The sequence below is a fragment of the Ovis canadensis genome, chromosome 4 (genome assembly GCF_042477335.2).
Source record: "Ovis canadensis isolate MfBH-ARS-UI-01 breed Bighorn chromosome 4, ARS-UI_OviCan_v2, whole genome shotgun sequence".
In the NCBI taxonomy this organism is placed as follows: domain Eukaryota; kingdom Metazoa; phylum Chordata; class Mammalia; order Artiodactyla; family Bovidae; genus Ovis; species Ovis canadensis.
In genome coordinates this window covers 116529115-116546374 of record NC_091248.1, presented here as the reverse complement: position 1 = coordinate 116546374, position 17260 = coordinate 116529115, and the positions used below count along the sequence as shown (strand labels likewise).

Genomic DNA, 17260 nt, shown 5'->3' with positions numbered 1-17260 from the left:
CCTGCATTGGCAGGTGGGTTCTTTACCATTAGTGCCACCTGGGAAGCTCCATGGACTAAGAATGCCCCTGCCTTTAAGAGCAAACAGAGGATATTGTGGCCATCAAGCCATCAGCCAGTACAGCCCTTTATGGTGAACACCGAGGGAACTCAGGATTGGAAAAAAAACAAGTTACTGGCATTAGATAAGGTGCATATCAAGGGAAGGATTTCAGTGAGTGCAGACCCTGGCATCTTCCCATACATAGAAATGTGCTAAAGTCATTACTTTGAGATATCTGATTTTCTTTAATAGTAATTTTTTGATGTTCTGACAACCCGGTTTTTGTTGTAAAACACCTATGTATCCTGGCTCCTCCCTTGCCTTTTCAGAGCAGTCCCACAGAGCTATTTGAGAGGTTGCCTCTCAGGTGTGAGTCCTCAGAAAGTTTGCCAGATAAAACAGGATTCTCAGCTTTTAGTTGTTAATTTTGTTATTGTTCAGTCACTATCATGTCCAACTCTTTGTGACCCTATGGACTGCAGCACGTGAGGCTTCCCTGTCCTTCACAATCTTCTGGAATTTGCTCAAATTCATGTCCATTGAGTCAGTGATATTATCTAACCATCTCATTCTCTGTCGCCCCCTTCTCCTTTTGCCTTCAATCTTTCCCAGCATCAGGGTCTTTTCCAGTGAGATGGCTCTTTGCATCAGGTAGTCAAAGTATTGGCGCTTCAGCTTCAGCATGAGTCCTTCCACTGTATACTCAGGACTGATTTTCTTTAGGTTTGATGGTTTCATCTCCTTGCAGTCCAAGGGACTCTCAAGAGTCTTCTCCAACACCACAGTTCAAAAGCATCAATTCTTCGGCACTCAGCCTTCTTTATGGTCCAACTGTCACATCCATACGTGACTATTGGAAAAACCTAGCTTTGACTATACAGACCTTTGTTAGCAAAATGAGGCCTCTGTTTTTTTAGTATGCTGCCTAGGTTTGTCATAGCTTTCCCTCCAAGGAGCAAGTGTCCTTTAACTTCATGGCTGCAGTCGCTGTCCGTAGTGATTTTGGAGCCCAAGAAAATAAAATCTGTCATTGCTTCCACTTTTTCTCTTTCTATTTGCAGCAAAGTGATGGGACTAGATGCCATGATCTTTGTTTTTTGAATGTTGAACAAGTTAAGGCAACTTGTTCAGTCTCCTCTTTCACCCTCATCAAGAAGCTCTTTTTAGTTCCTCCTTACTTTCTGCCATGAGAGTGGTATCATCTGCATATCGGAGGTTGTTGATATCTCCCCTGGCGGTCTTGATTCTGGCTCGTGCTTCACCCAGCCTGGCATTTTGCATGATGTATTCTGCACAGAAGTTAAATAAGCAGGGTGACAAGCACTTTTTTTTCAGTCGACAATAACAACATAGGAGGATCCTAAACTCACCTCCTCTTATATATGCACAAAATCTACAGCTACCCATGGAATAATTTCTTCCTGAAAGAAACCCCCAAAGGAGCTGAGTGACTCCTGCATGTTGAGCAAACAAGAAAAAAACCCACATCAAAATGGGCAGGAGAGGCTGAGACACAATCTTGTCATAAACTCACACCCAATGCAGTGACCCACAATCAAAGGGGGGAGGGATCTCACAACCTGAGCTTCCTCTTGAGGAGTGAAGGGTTTGAACCCCACATCTGGCACCTCACCTTTTAAGACCAGCATCTGAGAGATAAGCCCTCAAAACATCTTGACTTTGAAAGCCAGTGGGGTTTGTATCCACAAGCCCCACAAAATTATAGTGAACTGAGAAACAGTCATTAAATGGCTCACATGAACTCCCCTGGTTCCCCTCCAGGACCCAATACTAAAGCAGCTCCTGAAAAAAATCAAGCAGCTCATGAAGCAGTCCTGTTTGCTTATCTTAAAGCTGTGGAGTGAGGGGCAGGCATCTAATCTAACACTCATCTAGGGGGCTATGAAATACTTTCCAAGGACACTGGTCAGCAGGCACCATATTTGAGTTTTTCCTCTGCCTCACTCCAGTTGCCAGTATCTCCTGGAAAGGAGTTTGTGAACCTGTCTGATGGGTGCCCCAGATTTTGTGGTTGCACTGAGGAGATCCCTTCCCTTTGGGATATTGACAGGGCTCGGCACAGCTTCAGCCACTGTGAACTACTAAGAATAAAGTATGCTGCTTACACAATCACAATGGTTTGAGAGACATCCAAGAGTTAAGGCAGAGTTGGAAAATAACCTTCCTACAGGAGGCTGCTCTTGATCACCAGGCTCTAGTTGTTAGTGAGTCTTCCACTCTTGGGTCCCACAGAACTGTGTCAAATAGACAGCAAGTTCATAATCAGTTATAGCCTTCCCCCCACTAGGGCACAGTGAGGAGACAGCAGACTGGAATGCATCTCCAGTCTTTCTAGGAGTTTACCTATTACCTTGATAGCTATGGTCTGAAGAGTAGGTTTCTAATTAAACACATCTAGGGAGAAAGCAATGGCACCCCACTCCAGTACTCTTGCCTGGAAAACCCCATAGACGGAGGAGCCTGGTGGGCTGCAGTCCATGGGGTCGCTAAGAGTTGGGCACGACTGAGCGACTTCACTTTCACTTTTCAGTTTCATGCATTGGAGAAGGAAATGGCAACCCGCTCCAGTGTTCTTGCCTGGAGAATCCCAGGGATGGGAGCCTGTGGGCTGCCATCTGTGGGGTCACACAGAGTCAGACATGACTAAAGTGACTTAGCAGCAGCAGCAGGGACTGATTACAGAAACTAGGGAGGCCAGCAAGTGCTACCTTCACACTCATCCTCTGCTCCACCCCAAGCTGTTGAGTCTCTAAGCAAAGAGCTGTGTACATGTCTGTCTCACTGACTTTCTGTGGTTGTTACCCAGAAAACCCATCCCTTGATAGCCAGCCCTAGTGGAAAGTGGGGCTTGTGTTCTTGGGTTCAGTGAAATGGTACCAAACAAAGAAACAGTTCTTAACTGGCTATTCCCCAAAGATCAGTGTACAGTGAGCAGACAGAAATGCCCAGCTCCAGTCTTTCTGTGAAATTTGCATACTTTACAAGTGCTGCCTGAGACTCTGACTTCCAATCAGCCTGAATCTAGATGCTGACTGAGATCCTTCCCTTTGGGATATTGACAGGGCTTGGCACAGCTTCAACCACTGTGAACTACTAAGAATAAAGTATGCTGCTTAGACAATCACAGTGGTTTGAGAGACATCCAAGAGTTAAGGCAGAATTGGACAATAACCTTCCTACAGGAGGCCACTCCTTCAAGACTTGGAGAGATGGCTGCTCTAGCAAATGTATAGAAACTAGTACAGACTCAAAGAAAGAAAGAAGAGTATGTTCCAAACACAAGAATAAGATCAGACCTTAATGAAACAAAGATAAGTGACTTATCTGATAGAGTTCAAAATAAAGGTCATTAAACGTCTCACTGAGTTTAAGAGAAGAATGGATAAAGTAAGAATTTCAACAAAAATAAAAGATAAGAAAGCACAATATTGAAATCACATAACTAAGAATACCTGAACTGAAAAATAAAATAAAGGGTTTCAACAGCAGACTAGATGAAGTGGAAGAAAGGATCACTGAACTCAAGACAGGTCAATGGAACTCATCCAATCAGAGTAGCAAAAAGAAAAGAAAAAAAAGAGTGAAGATAGTCTAAGGAACTTATGGAACAACAGCAAGTGGACCAACATTTGCATTATGGGGACCCAGAAGGGAAAGAGAGAGAGAGAAAGGGGCAGAAGCACATGTGAAGAAATAATTGCTGAAAAATTCCCTAACCTGGAAAAGTAACAGAATTCCAGATCCAGAAGCCCAGAAAGTTCCAAATATGAATCCCAAGAGACTCACATGATGAAACATTAAAATCAAAGTGTCAAAATTTAAAGACAAGGAAAGAATCTTAAAAGCAGCAAGAGAAAGTAAATTTGTTATGTACAAGGTAATCCCCATAAGAGTATTAGTAGATTTTTCAACAGAAACTTTGCAGGACAGAAGGAAGTGGCACAATATTCAAAATGTTGAAAGAAAAAACTTCCAATCAAGAATACTCTTCTTGGCAAAACTGTCCTTCAGAACTGAAGGAGAGATAAAGAGATTTCCAAAGAAGCAAAAGCAAAGGGGGTTCATTGACATTAGACTGGCCTTACAAGAATTGTGAAAGAAACTTCTCTAAGCTAAAACAAAAGGGCACTAACAGGGAAACATAAGACAGTGAAAGCACACTGGTTAATCACTTACAAAGCTAGAACAAAGGTTAAAAGACAAGAATAGTAAATAACTGTAACTACAATAAAAAGATGTAAACTGTGACCAAAAATGAAATTAGGGGGGGCAGTGGGAAATATAGAGATTTAGAAAGAATTCAAACTTATATTATTATCTAGAGTTGTTTTCTGTAAGCCTGATGGCAATCACACAGCAAAAACACAAAAGATACAGGAATCTAAGCATTGCTCTTGTTTAGTCGCTACTGCTGCTGCTGTTAAGTCGCTTCAGTCGTGTCCGACTCTGTGCAACCCCATAGATGGCAGCCCACCAGGCTCCCCCCGTCCCTGGGATTCTCCAGGCAAGAATACTGGTAGTCGCTAAGTCATGTCCACATCTTTTGTGATCCCATGGACTGCAGCCTTCTAGGCCCCTCTGTCTATGGGATTTCCCAGGCAAGAATACCAGAGTGGGTTGCCATTTCCTTCTCCAGGGAATCTTCCCAAACCAGCGTTTGAACCTCTTTCTCCTACATTGCAGGTGGATTCTTTACCACTGAGCCACCAGGGAGGCCCCATCTAAGCATGCCACTATAGGAAACCAAATAAAGACAGACAAATACTGTATGACCTCACTTATGTAGAATCTAAAGAAACAAGCAAATTCATGGAGGCAGAGAATAGACTGGCAATTGCCAGAGGCAGGGCTTTCACGTGGGGGTGGGTAGTGAAACGGGTGAAAGGGGCAAAAGGCAAAACTTCACGTTATAAAATGAGTAAGTCCTGGGGATGTAATATACAGCATGGTGACTGTGATTAAACATTGCGGTGATCCTTTCACAATAGATACAAATATTGAATCATTATGTTGTGCTCCTGAATTTGATATAGTGTGATATGTCCATATTAACTCAAAAAAAAAAAAAAACCCAATAACAAAACCCAACAACAACAGGCAGGGGAGCAAGACCTGCTACTTTTTAAGGGATGCCAGAGAAGCTGAAAAAGAGTCAACTAAATTTTTTAAGTCCTAAGAATGAGAGGGAAAGGGACAAACTGTAGGCTCAATATGTAGAAGAAAAAATGTGCCAGTAAGAAGTCTTCTATACAGTGAACAGAAGGGTACATGAAATAAAGGAGGCTGAAAAAACTCACCACTGGGGACTGGGATACTACTATGGCAATAGAGATAAGTTTAATCGAGCATTTAGGACACCAGTTATTATATTACTGATTTTATGAAGGAAAAACTCAGCAGCTTAAAACAATATAAACTTATTGCCTTTAGTTTGTGTGGGTCTAAAATCTGGGCATGGCATAGCTGAGTCCTCTAGATCTGGGTCTCTCAACAAGGCTGTAGTCATCTGATGGCTCAACTTGGGGAGGATTTGCTTCCATATTCACTCAAGTGGTTATATTAGCAGGATCCAGTTACTTGCAGTTATTGGATTGAGGGACTCAGTTCCTTGCTGGCTATTAGATGGACATCTTCCTTAATTCCTTGCTCTGTAGGCTTCTCCATAGGGCAGCTCGGAGCAAGCAAACAAAAGAGGAAGAGAGAATGAGGAAGCCAGGAGCCAGAATGTTTTTCGACATCTCATCACTTTTGCCATATTCTCTTTGTTGGAAGGAAGTTCCCAGGTCCAACCCACGCTCAAGGGGAGGCAGTTATAAGAGGGTGTGAACACAGACAGGCTGGATCATTGGAGCCATCTTAGATGCTGCCAACCACATGGGCAAAACCAGGGACTGACTCTGCCTAAAACAGAAATGTTTGACAGATAAATATTTGTATTCCAGCATTAAGGAAGGTGTTCAGTTCAGTTCAGTCGCTCAGTCGTGTCTGACTCTTTGCGACCCCATGAATCGCAGCATGCCAGGCCTCCCTGTCCATCACCATCTCCCGGAGTTCCCTCAGAATCACGTCCATCAAGTCCGTGATGCCATCCAGCCATCTCATCCTCTGTCACCCCCTTCTTCTCCTGCCCCCAATCCTTCCCAGCATCAGAATCTTTTCCAATGAGTCAACTCTTTCCATGACGTGGCCAAAGTTCTGGAGTTTCAGCTTTAGCATCATTCCTTCCAAAGAAATCCCAGGGCTGATCTCCTTCAGAATGGACTGGTTGGATCTCCTTGCAGTCCAAGGGACTCTCAAGAGTCTTCTCCAACACCACACTGCAAAAGCATCAATTCTTTGGCACTCAGCCGTCTTCACAGTCCAAATCTCACATCCCTACATGATCACAGGAAAAACCATAGCCTTGACTAGATGGACCTTATTCAGCAAAGTAATGTCTCTGCTTTTGAATATACTATCTAGGTTGGTCATAACTTTTCTTCCAAGGAGTAAACGTCTTTTAATTTCATGGCTGCAGTCACCATCTGCAGTGATTTTGGAAGGTGTACTTGTTTCTTATCTTGCTTGCTCATGTTGAGTGTTATGCTAAGAAAATTTGAAAAAGTCTTTAAAAATTGAAAAGGTGATCTATGAAAAGGATGTGGTGAAGGAGGTAGCAGATTGTAAAATAAAAGCCAAGAACTAAGAGAAATAAAAAGAAAACTATTATACAAAGGAAATGCAGGCCAATAAAGTAGAATTTCTACTTAAGCATTGTTATATTAATTTATATTTTAAGCATTAAAATATTCTCAAGTGACCTAAGAGATAGGTCCAGACAAATGGAATAGTTCCCATGATAAACTGCCTCTTAAGGACATCCTAGAGCCCTAAGACAAAATTAGAATGACCCTATCCATCAAAAAATACTTAAAGGTGACAAACCTCCACACTGGAATATGTCATTGTAAGGAACTTTTAGGGACAATTTGCAAAGACCTCCTTATATTTAAAATGAGCAAACTATATATGCAAGCACTTTGTTTCTTTAAAAGGAGGAGTCTGAAAGGAGGAAGAAAAATCACAATGTTGGGGGAAAATATTTTAGAAGAGGCTTTTTCTTTCTCAAACTAGGCCTGTCGGTCTGGGCCTCGCCCATCTCTGAGGCCCCTCTCCCCTCACTCGGTGCTTGGCACCTCAAACTGCAGCTACATGCGTTTCCTTGCCTGTCAGTAACAGCAGCTTCTCGCATAACTTCACTTCATTCAGGTCTGTTCTCAAACCTTACCTATACAGAAAGAACTTCCCCGACTACTATCTAAAATATCATTCGCTTATTTTGCTTTTGTTTTTCTTTATAGCAGTTACCACTTTCCGACATGTGTTTCTTTCTTTACTTGTTTACTGCCTGTCACTTCCATTGACTTAAGACTTCTATCACCTGGAAAAGAAAGCCGTTGGCTCTCCTCAATAATGTATGTTGGGTAAATAAAAGAAAAAAAAAAAAGCCCATAAAAAACACGACAGAAGAGCCTAACAGAAAGTGGGAGAGAAAATGTGAGGAAGCATGAACAGTTACAATTTGCCAGATATATGCTAACATAAATTCATGAGAGAATATTTATATTTGTGTGCAACGTGTGACTTATTTATTGTTCTGAAAGAGTCAAATAAGCTAATCTACTTGAAAATACTTAAGACAGAATTTAAATCCGCGCTCACAGCACCGCGATCTCCCAGACACGCGCCCTAATTTCTTTGACTTTCTTAGTAGACTGAGCGCACCCTCCCTCTTATAAAATGTATTCTTGTCGCTATCTGATTGGCTGTCCCTCCCAGGCTCTCCTTTCTCATTGGTTTTCCCCTCAGTCCTTCACTCGAGGACCCAAGCTGTCCATTTGTCTGCTGCCGCAGACGGCGGCTGCGGCGGCACTTCGGCCAGAGTAGTTCCCCGGTGACGTCAAAGGCGCTGCCTGCCCACATTCCAAGGCATGGGCGGGGACTTCCCGCAGTCCCTGCCTTTGGGCGGAGAGCAAGACTTTTGATTGGATAGGGCGGCGAAGTGAGCATCCGATTGGTCCCCGTCCTGGAGGGAGGCGGAATCTTAGTTGCGACCTGGAGCAGAGCTGAGGATCCCTGGGGAGTCTCTAAGTTTTGAGTCTGGAGCAGTAGCGGAGAGTGGGCTTATTGAGAGGGGCTTTTCTTGGGATGAGACCTGATCTCCTGCTTTTATTTTGGAGGCACACCCTGGTTTATTCTCCTCAGCCTACGATCTGATCTCTGGACAATCTGTCTCCTCAGGAGATTCTCAGATCTCCGAGGACACTGGACCCTTGGCAGTTCTGTCTGAGGCAGAGGAGTGAACCGTTTGCTTCCTAAGTGCATAAGCTACACGCATACGCACGCACACACGGGCACACACACAGGCACACACTCTCACGCGGAGGCGGATCTCGCCCACCGAGGCCGCCCAGTCCGCTCCCCTCCTGCGCTCAGCATCCTCGGCCCATCGCGCCTCGGACCACCATGGAGGTGCTGGAGAGCGGGGAGCAGAGCGTCCTGCAGTGGGACCGCAAGCTGAGCGAGCTGTCAGAGCCAGGGGAGACCGAGGCTCTCATGTACCACACGGTGAGGACTCGGTGGGCAGGGGAAGGGGCGGCTGGAGAGGGATAATTGTCATCAAAGGAACAGCTCGGGACCGGAAACTCGGAAGGGAGTATTTGGGGAAGAGCTTGCCTGGAATGGAGCAATCTGGGGAGAGGTGTGGTTTTTCTAGCTGAAAAGTGAAGGTGGGCCGCTGGCCCTTTTAAATTTTTGATAACAGTAACGACCCTTTGTATTCCTTTAGCAACTTATACTCTTCCCCGGGGGCTTTTCACATCTGCTATTTCATTTCCTATTGCTCCATAAAGCTGGAGAACGGGTAGATGGTTTGATAATGTTTCGTTTGCTACTGATTTTTGTGGGATGCTTTTAAAAAAACTGGACAAAACAAAGTAGCAGTTTCTTTCCTTCGCCGTCATATTCTCTCCCTCTCTTCTTTACTTTTTTAATTTGTATTTTAAGAAATATACCTCTAGGTATGTGTGTATGTTTTGAAAAAAGGCCCCTTCCTTTTAGGAGAAAGATTGCTTTATTTGACTCCTTTAACCATGCAGCCAAGAAGTCTGCTTCCTCCTTCTTCAGAGGAAAGATCAGCAAAGGGGTATGGAAAATCTGAGACAGTGCACATTTCGGAAAGGGTTTAGGGAAGGTGGGACAGCTCACCAGTTCCTTGCTCAGCCTTATGCCCCAGCGACCCTTTTGGGCATTAAACTCTCATAGAGCACGCACATTTCTTTAAAAGTTTTCAATTTCAACTAAGTGTTTAGCATTAAATTTGCAACATGAAATTGTGTTTACAACAGCCAGCACTGAGACTATGACTTTATTGTGAGATCTCTTTGTTTCTTTTTTCTTTTTACAAATGCAGAGTTTATATTGAGAGAGAGAAGGAGAAACACTAATAAGAAAATGAGAAGCTTGGCTGTTTTTCCTTTATGATTCTTTTAGTGGGGTCAGTGCCAGGATATTTGAAACTTTTGCAAAATGGCCTGCAGGCTCCACCTCTCTGGCCTTGGCCTCTGGCTGACGTTATTTTGGGAAAAGGGAGGAGGGCCTCCCTGTGATTCCCACCAAAGTATTTGTGGTGGCTGAGAATGGCTTGTTGAAAACAGGCGGAGGGCGGGCAGAGAGGGAGTGGAAGCCCATGCTGGGTCAAAAGCCAGCTGTGTGGTGTGATCTTTTGGGCTGTGCTCGACCAGCCTGTCCCAAGGAGACCATGTGGACTGCATTTCAACTGGGGGCCCAGATGTGCTTCCTGTTGCCAAGACAGAGCTGAGAGCACATTGGCCTTCAAATATCTTCTGATAATATCTCCAGATGTTTCTCCTGACGTGGGCCACACCTGAACCATGTGCGAGGGGCAGCTCTTCTCTTTTGTCGTTGTGAATACTGTGTAAATGTCTCATCCAACAGCTGTAATGCTTTGGGTTGTCTTTCAGCTGGTGGGATAAATTATGTGCAGGGTCCACATTCCCTTCCTTGGGCCTCGGGACTTGCATTTGTGAGATCTCAGGGTTTGAGATGCTACCTGTGACTGTGGCATTAATTCCAGGCAGAACTGCTCAGGCTGGCTCTCACATCTTTATAAACAGTTTCAGGAGTAAAGACCTTACCTTCCTCTTGGTAGTAAGGGCTTAGTTTTTCTCTGTCATTGTGATGAAGCAGTGACGGGTGATTATTTTTCTTCTAATTTGATTTTTTTTCAGTTATTTTTTATGTCTGCCACTTAGGGACTTGTCTCTCTTCTGGGCAGCTCTCATATAAAATACCACTTGTCACTGTTGCAAGTCATGGCCTACAAACTAAGTATATGAATTAGCGTTGAAAGATGAGATTTAGTAGCACAGACGACTGGATTATATTCCTTCTAAACTAAGGGGAGTTTGGCAGAGATTTGAAAATAGATAACTTTCCCATCTGTTTCTTGAACTCTGTTGAGTATCCAGTTGCAGAGCTCGTTATTATTGCCATAATGTGAAATGGCCTGACCTCTAAGTAGAAAAAGTGTGGCCTGATTATGCATTCACTCAAAGATTTATTTGTTCTTTCAGTGAATGGTTGTTGAGTAGCTTCTATGTGCAAAACACTGCTCTAAGCAGTTGTTGTTGTTCAGTTGATAGTCATCTTGGAATCTTTGTGACCCCATGGACTGCAGCACACCTGGCTTCCCTATCCTTCACTATTTCCCAGAGTTTGCTCAAACTCAAGTCCATTGAATCGGTGATGCCACCCAACCATCTCATCCTCTGTCACCCCCTTCTCCTCTTGCCCTCAAGCAGCTGGGGTATATCAGTGAACAAAAAAAAACTCAAAATGCTTGACCTTGAGAAACTTACACTCTATGCGTGTTTGTTCAAGGAAAGATAAACAATGAAACAAGCATAAGAAATAAGAGATATGTTATGCTGGACAATAAAGTACTATGGAAAAAGTAAAATGAGAGTGAGGTAAGGGGGATAGAGTGTAAGGAGAATAGAGTAAGGTAAGGGGGATAAAGTGAATTGAGTGATCAGAATAAGCCTCCCATACAAAGTGGATCTGAACAGAGGCTTGAAGGAGGGAAGAAGGATCTCAGCAGGTTGAAAAACCAGAGCAAAGGCCCTCAGGTGGGAGTGCATCTGGCATGAACTTATGGTAACATCACTTTCTGTTTTAGATCCCCCCATTTGGGTCAGTTTTTTCCTTGTAAATGCAGGTTACTCCAGGCAAAGTGCCTGTTTTTGGAAAGGCTTACTGAAACTTTCCAAGTTGAGTAGATTAGGCATCACATAGGGAGTGGAGAGCTTGCAGGGAGGAAAATTGGTAAGGTAGTATAGTTACCATCTATTGAACATTTATCATCTGAAAGGGAGGGCTAGCTTCATAGGCCTACCACCTGTGCAGTCCCACAGGGACCTGCAATCTGACGCTATGCTGTCACCATCTTGAAATCCTTAATAATCTTTGAACAAGGGGCTCCACATTTGGACTTTGTATCAGGTCCCATAGATTATGTAGCTAGTTCTGATGAAAGGCATTGTACTTATTGCTTTACAAAAATGATATCTCAATGGAACTTCCCTGTTAGTCCAGTCGTTAAGAATTCCTGCTTCCACTGCAGGGGCATGGGTTTGATCCCTGGACTGGGAATTCAGATCCTGCATGCCCTGCATTGTGGCAAAAAAACCCACAAACCCTCTATGTTCTAATGAAGGAGTTGTTTTACAGATTAAAAAGCTGCGGCTTAATGAGTTTAAGCAAATTGGTAAAGGTCATTTAAACTCAAGTCTGCCTGCCTCCAGCGCCCAAGCTTTTGCCCACTGTGCTGTATGAATGAAGGATCTAGACTTAAAAGGAACTGAGTCAGGGAATGGGAAAGGATATTTGGGGAGTCAGAAATTGCTGAGTCTGAAGGCGGCTAATATTTAACCAAGGTGGCAGTGCAGCCACCAGCCCTTCCTAGCGTGATCACTCTTTTGCTCTAAATAGGGATTTAGCTACTACATGCGTGATTGCTACTGTCTGTTTGGCAAAACTGTCACCTACCTGATTTTAAAAACATAGAAGTTGCCGGAGGCTGGGATTGTCACATCTCCCAGGCACCTTCTGTGAGCCATCAGGCGCAGTGAAAGGAGCGCATAGATAGATTGAATTTGGAATTGCTCATTAGATCTTGAATTATTAGAGCCTTGCAGTTCCTCTTGAAGCTTAAAAATTAGTTCCCATACAGATGATGAGATATAATTTTAAATCAATGAGTACTTCTTTTGGATACAGGCTAAAAGTGATTTCATAAAAGATGGCAGCTATAAAAATGAGGAGTGTGTATTTTATGGTTTCAAATCATTGTAAGACACCTTGTCAAATTCCCCTCAGCCTGCCCCAGAGTATTGGACATTTCTAATGTTGATGTGTTTCCTCTAAGATTCTGTGCAGATTACACTTCTGGGAATTTACTGTGGGATTTTGCAATTTAAAGAGCAAAACAGTCTATAAATCTTATCTGTATATATTATTATATACCCCGACTAAATCTGGGGTATAGTCCCTTGGACAACACGGAGATCAAACCAGTCAATCCTAAAGGAGATCAGCCCTGACTATTCATTGGAAGGACTGATGCTGAAGCTCCAATATTTTGACCACCTGATGCAGAGCTGACTCATTGGAAAAGATGCTGATGTTGGGAAAGATTGAGGGCAGGAGGAGAAGTGGGTGACACAGGATGAGATGGTTGGATGGCATCACCAACTCAATGGACATGAGCTGGAGCAAACTCCGGGAGATAGTGAAGGACAGGGAAGCCTGGCATGGTGCAGTTCATGGGGTTGCAAAGAGTTAGACATGGCTTAGCAACTGAACAGCAACAACAATATCTGGGAGGATGCTCAAGAAACATAATGATTTTCTATTAAGGTGACTTGAGGGACTAGAGGTCAAGAGAGGGAGGAAGAGAGAGGGAGTTGTTTTTACACCATTCCTTTTGTACTGTTCAAATTTTTACCTCCTGAAAGTATTTAGGGATTGAATAATGACAACTTAAAGGCACCACATAAAACTGGACTAGAGGTGATTTTGGCCTCCATTTCCTTGTAGGGATGGGGATCTGATGCTCGCTTAACACCACCAGAGTTGGGGGAGGCCTTGGGTACTGAATAGAGGAAGCAGGGGTGTTTGGGGGAAGAAGGGCTTTGAGGCTGGAAGATTAGCAGTGGATTTGTGTACGATGCTTCATGCTCTTGGTATCTTTCCTATGGCTCAGTTCAGCGATCTGAAAAACAGGAATTTTATCAGTGTTTACAATGATTTGTTTTTAAAGGTATACAGTTGGAACTACCAAGTGTTTCCAAAGATAATGACAGAGGTTCTGCTTAGTATTTTATTTTATCTTACTGAAGTATTTCTGAGCTTCCCTGGTGGCTCAGTGGTAAAGAATCTGCTTGCCAATGCAAGACTCTCGAGTTCGATCAGTGGATTGGGATGATCTCCCGGAGAAGGGCATGGTAGCCACTCCAGTATTCTTGCCTGGAGAATTCCATGGACAGAGCAGCCTGGAAGGCCAGGGTCCATTGGGTCACAGAGTTAGATGCAGCTTACTGCCTAAACAACTACAACAAAATAGTCTATTTACAATGTTGTGTTAGTTTCAGGTATACAGCACAAGATTTATTTATATATATATATAAAATTTTTTTCTTTTTTCAGATTCTTTTTTCTTATAGGTTATTACAAAATACTGAGTATAGTTTCCCATGCTATAAGCAGATACACACTACTGATTTATTTATAGCAGTGTGTATCTGTTAATTCCAACCTCCTACTTTAGTTCTGCTCGTTTTAAATGCTAAATTTGTGTAAATCCAGTTCTTTGTAGAATTTTTTAGTGGTTATGCTGCTTAAATTTTATATCCAGTTGGTTCTTAAAGGTAAATGACTGAGCCCATCAGATATCTGTACCAGTTCAGTTCAGTTCAGTCGCTCAGTCGTGTCCGACCCTTTGCGACCCCATGAATCGCAGCACGCCAGGCCTCCCTGTTCATCACCATCTCCCGGAGTTCACTCAGACTCATGTCCATCGAGTCCGTGATGCCATCCAGCCATCTCATCCATCTCCTTTATTCATTCATTCATGGCCATCTACCTTGCTTCTACGACCTGGCTATTGTGATACAGCTAATTCACTTTGTTGTACAACAGAAACTAATTCAACACTGTAAACAATTATAATCCAATAAAAGAAAGACTGAGGCCAGAGGGTGGTAGGTGGGGAGTGAGTTAAGAGGAGGGTCCTCCCTGCCTGGGGTGAGAATGTGAGGCCATCTGGCTTCTGCAGCCACAGTGACTGCTGGAAGGTAGATGCTGATCTCCGAGGCTGGTGCTTTCCCCTTCCTTTTAGTGGCCCAGAGACTTGATGGGGCTCCAGTGGGATATGGGAGCTTTTGCTGTGATGTTCATCTCCAACTGTTGGTCCCTGGCCAGATTCTGTGTGAGACTCTGGGTCCTCATGAGTGAGAATTCATTACTTCTGGTTACCTGACCTCTGGTTACCTGACCTCCACCAGCTGAATAAAGGTAATGAATTCCAGTAGGAGACAGAATTGTGAAGTCAATAGATTATGTCTCGGAGGCCCTATGTCACCTTTCTTCAGTCCCACTCCTTTTGTGTTTCCCTCACTTCTTGGATCCCAAGTGCTTGCTGTAATGGTGTTCCCTTTTCAACCCCTTCTCTTTCATTTTGCTCTCAGGAAAGATTTGATAAGCTTAACACTAAAAATATTAATATTCATAATACTTAACATGTCACCCTCTAAGTGGGCATTTATTTTTAACAATAATTACTTCAGATTAAAAGGGTGAATCTCTAAATACAGAACCCAAGGCAATAGCCAGGTAGTGGGGGAGAAGTATTTGGGGAACTCCCTCCCCAAGGCAGCCTTGCATTGTTACTGATTTAGTGATGATTTAAAGAATTTTCATTGACGTGGTGAAAAGTCTTTGACTCAATTATATTATTTCCTACAAAGTTGTTCTTATGGGGTTGACATGGGTTGAGGGAAGGTGGGTTTGGACATGATTCTGGAAGATCAGAGGGCAATGTTGGGTTTTGTACTTGTTCTCTTTCTTGAGAGATCCCTGAGTGATAATCTCTCGAACTCTGATGTGAAGTTGCTCTGGCAGGAGAAATCAGGCCTTGCATCTAGATTAATAATCGAATTAAAGGACAATGCTCACAGCTGTGAACAACTGAAAATTGATTCAGACTGCTTACATAATGAAAGTGAAAGTGAAATCCGACTTTTTGCGACTGTATAGTCCATGGAATTCTCCAGGCCAGAATACTGGAGTGGGTAGGCTTTCCCTTCTCCAGGGGATCTTCCCAACTCAGGGATCGAACCCAGGTCTCCTCTATTGCAGAAGGATTCTTTACCAGCTGAGCCGCCACCATTTCCTACATAATAAGTGAATTATTATGTTCTGTTGCAAGATGCCTAAAAGTATAGCTACATGTTGGGCTGATTCATGTGCTCCTCAGTCAGTGTGGGCCTAGATTCCATCTCCAGGTTTCATCTCCAAGTTGTTGGTGACCAGAAAGCAACTCATACCTATATGGGTCTCAAGTATTCAATATGACAATATCCAGAGGAAGAAGAAAGGTCGTGCCTTGCCTGTGTCTGTTTTTAGGATGAGAGAAACTTTTCAGATGCTCACCACCTGATTTCTCTTTAAGCTTTATTATCAAGGATTGGATGACTTCATCATTTCTAAATCCCAATGGCTAGAACGGGATTTACTTGATTGGTTTAGACGCAACCAGCATGACCATGTGTAACGATCATTGCTAAAATAGTCTGAGTTGCTGGACCTTCCCTTAATGAAAAAATATGTTCCTTTAGCCAATGGTTGTTTTTCTCATAAAGATGGGCTAGCAAATGTTAGAAGTTTTGAGACATTTAAATATGAAATTGCTGTGCGTGCATGGGCTTTTCAGGTGGCTCAGTGGTAAAGAATGTGCCTGCCAATGCAGGAGACTCACGTTTGATCCCTGGGTCAGGAAGATCCCTTGGAGAAGGAAATGACAACCCATTCCCGTATGCTTGCCTGGGAAATCTCATGGACAGAGAAACCTGGTAGGCTATAGTCCATGGAGTTGTGAAAGAGTCGGATACGACTTAGCAACGAAACAACTGCAATGCACGTAAAGGCTGTCATGGAGACGGTACTGCTGTGTTCCAACTCACGAATGAGGAAATGTAGAATTACCTATATTATCTGAACTCTCTGCATCATGGTCAAATATCAGGGCTGGAGGTAACTAGCCGAGCCTTAATCATGATCACCATGCAGGACAAGAAGGACTTGTTCTGTTTGAGGTCCACATAACCTCATCTCTGCAGGCAGAAAGCTGGATGTGTTTTTCCGAAGAAGTTGTTTTTCCAGTTGCATATGGCTGTTCAAACAGGGATAAGGTCAGAGTGTGCTCGTTTGCAGCTTAAACTGCCTGCCTTAGCCTGGCATAGCTCTGAGCACTCTGTGGACTGTCTTGGGGCAAATGGCCTAAGGCCTTGGATGGGCATTTGATAGGATTGAGGACCTATGGGTGCAGGGTGTCTGAATTGCCCAAGTGAGTGAGTTTATGAATGAAGGAGTAGTGTTTACATTCCCTACCTCAGTAGAGGCAAGACTGAAAGGAAATGGTGAAATCCATCATGGGTGTCAGCCTTGAGTATACTCCCCCCATGTGGCTCACCACATGCCCTTCACGGCTATTCCAAGTGAAGTACCATGTGACCTCATTTTTTCCCTGGATGGAAGTGTCTGGGTTACTCGCGAGGCACTTAGGAGGTGATGGCCTATTTATCTGGGGAGAATCTGAGGCCTTGAACCAAAATGAGAGATGCTTAGCTGTAACACAAGTTCCTTGAAGGCAGGGGACATGACTGTTTTTTCTCTGCTCCCAAACTGATGCTGAAATTGAAGCTCCACTACTTTGGCCACCTGATGTGAAGAGCGGGCCCATTGGAAAAGACCCTGATGCTGGGAAAGATTGAGGGCAAGAGGAGAAGCGGGTGACAGAGGATGAGATGGTTGGATGGCATCATTGACACAAGGGACATGAGTTTGAGCAAACGCCTCA

General features: G+C 43.6%; 1 protein-coding gene across 1 annotated transcript in view; it reads left to right on the top strand.

Moving 5' to 3' along the window:
• Nucleotides 1-8133: 8133 nt before the first annotated feature.
• Nucleotides 8134-17260, top strand: part of CREB3L2 (cAMP responsive element binding protein 3 like 2) — a 129554-nt gene continuing 120427 nt past the window's right edge. The window contains exon 1 of the mRNA XM_069588485.1: nt 8134-8670. Within this exon, the coding sequence (XP_069444586.1) occupies nt 8569-8670 (102 nt within the window). The 5' untranslated portion in view covers nt 8134-8568. The remainder of the gene's footprint in view (nt 8671-17260) is intronic.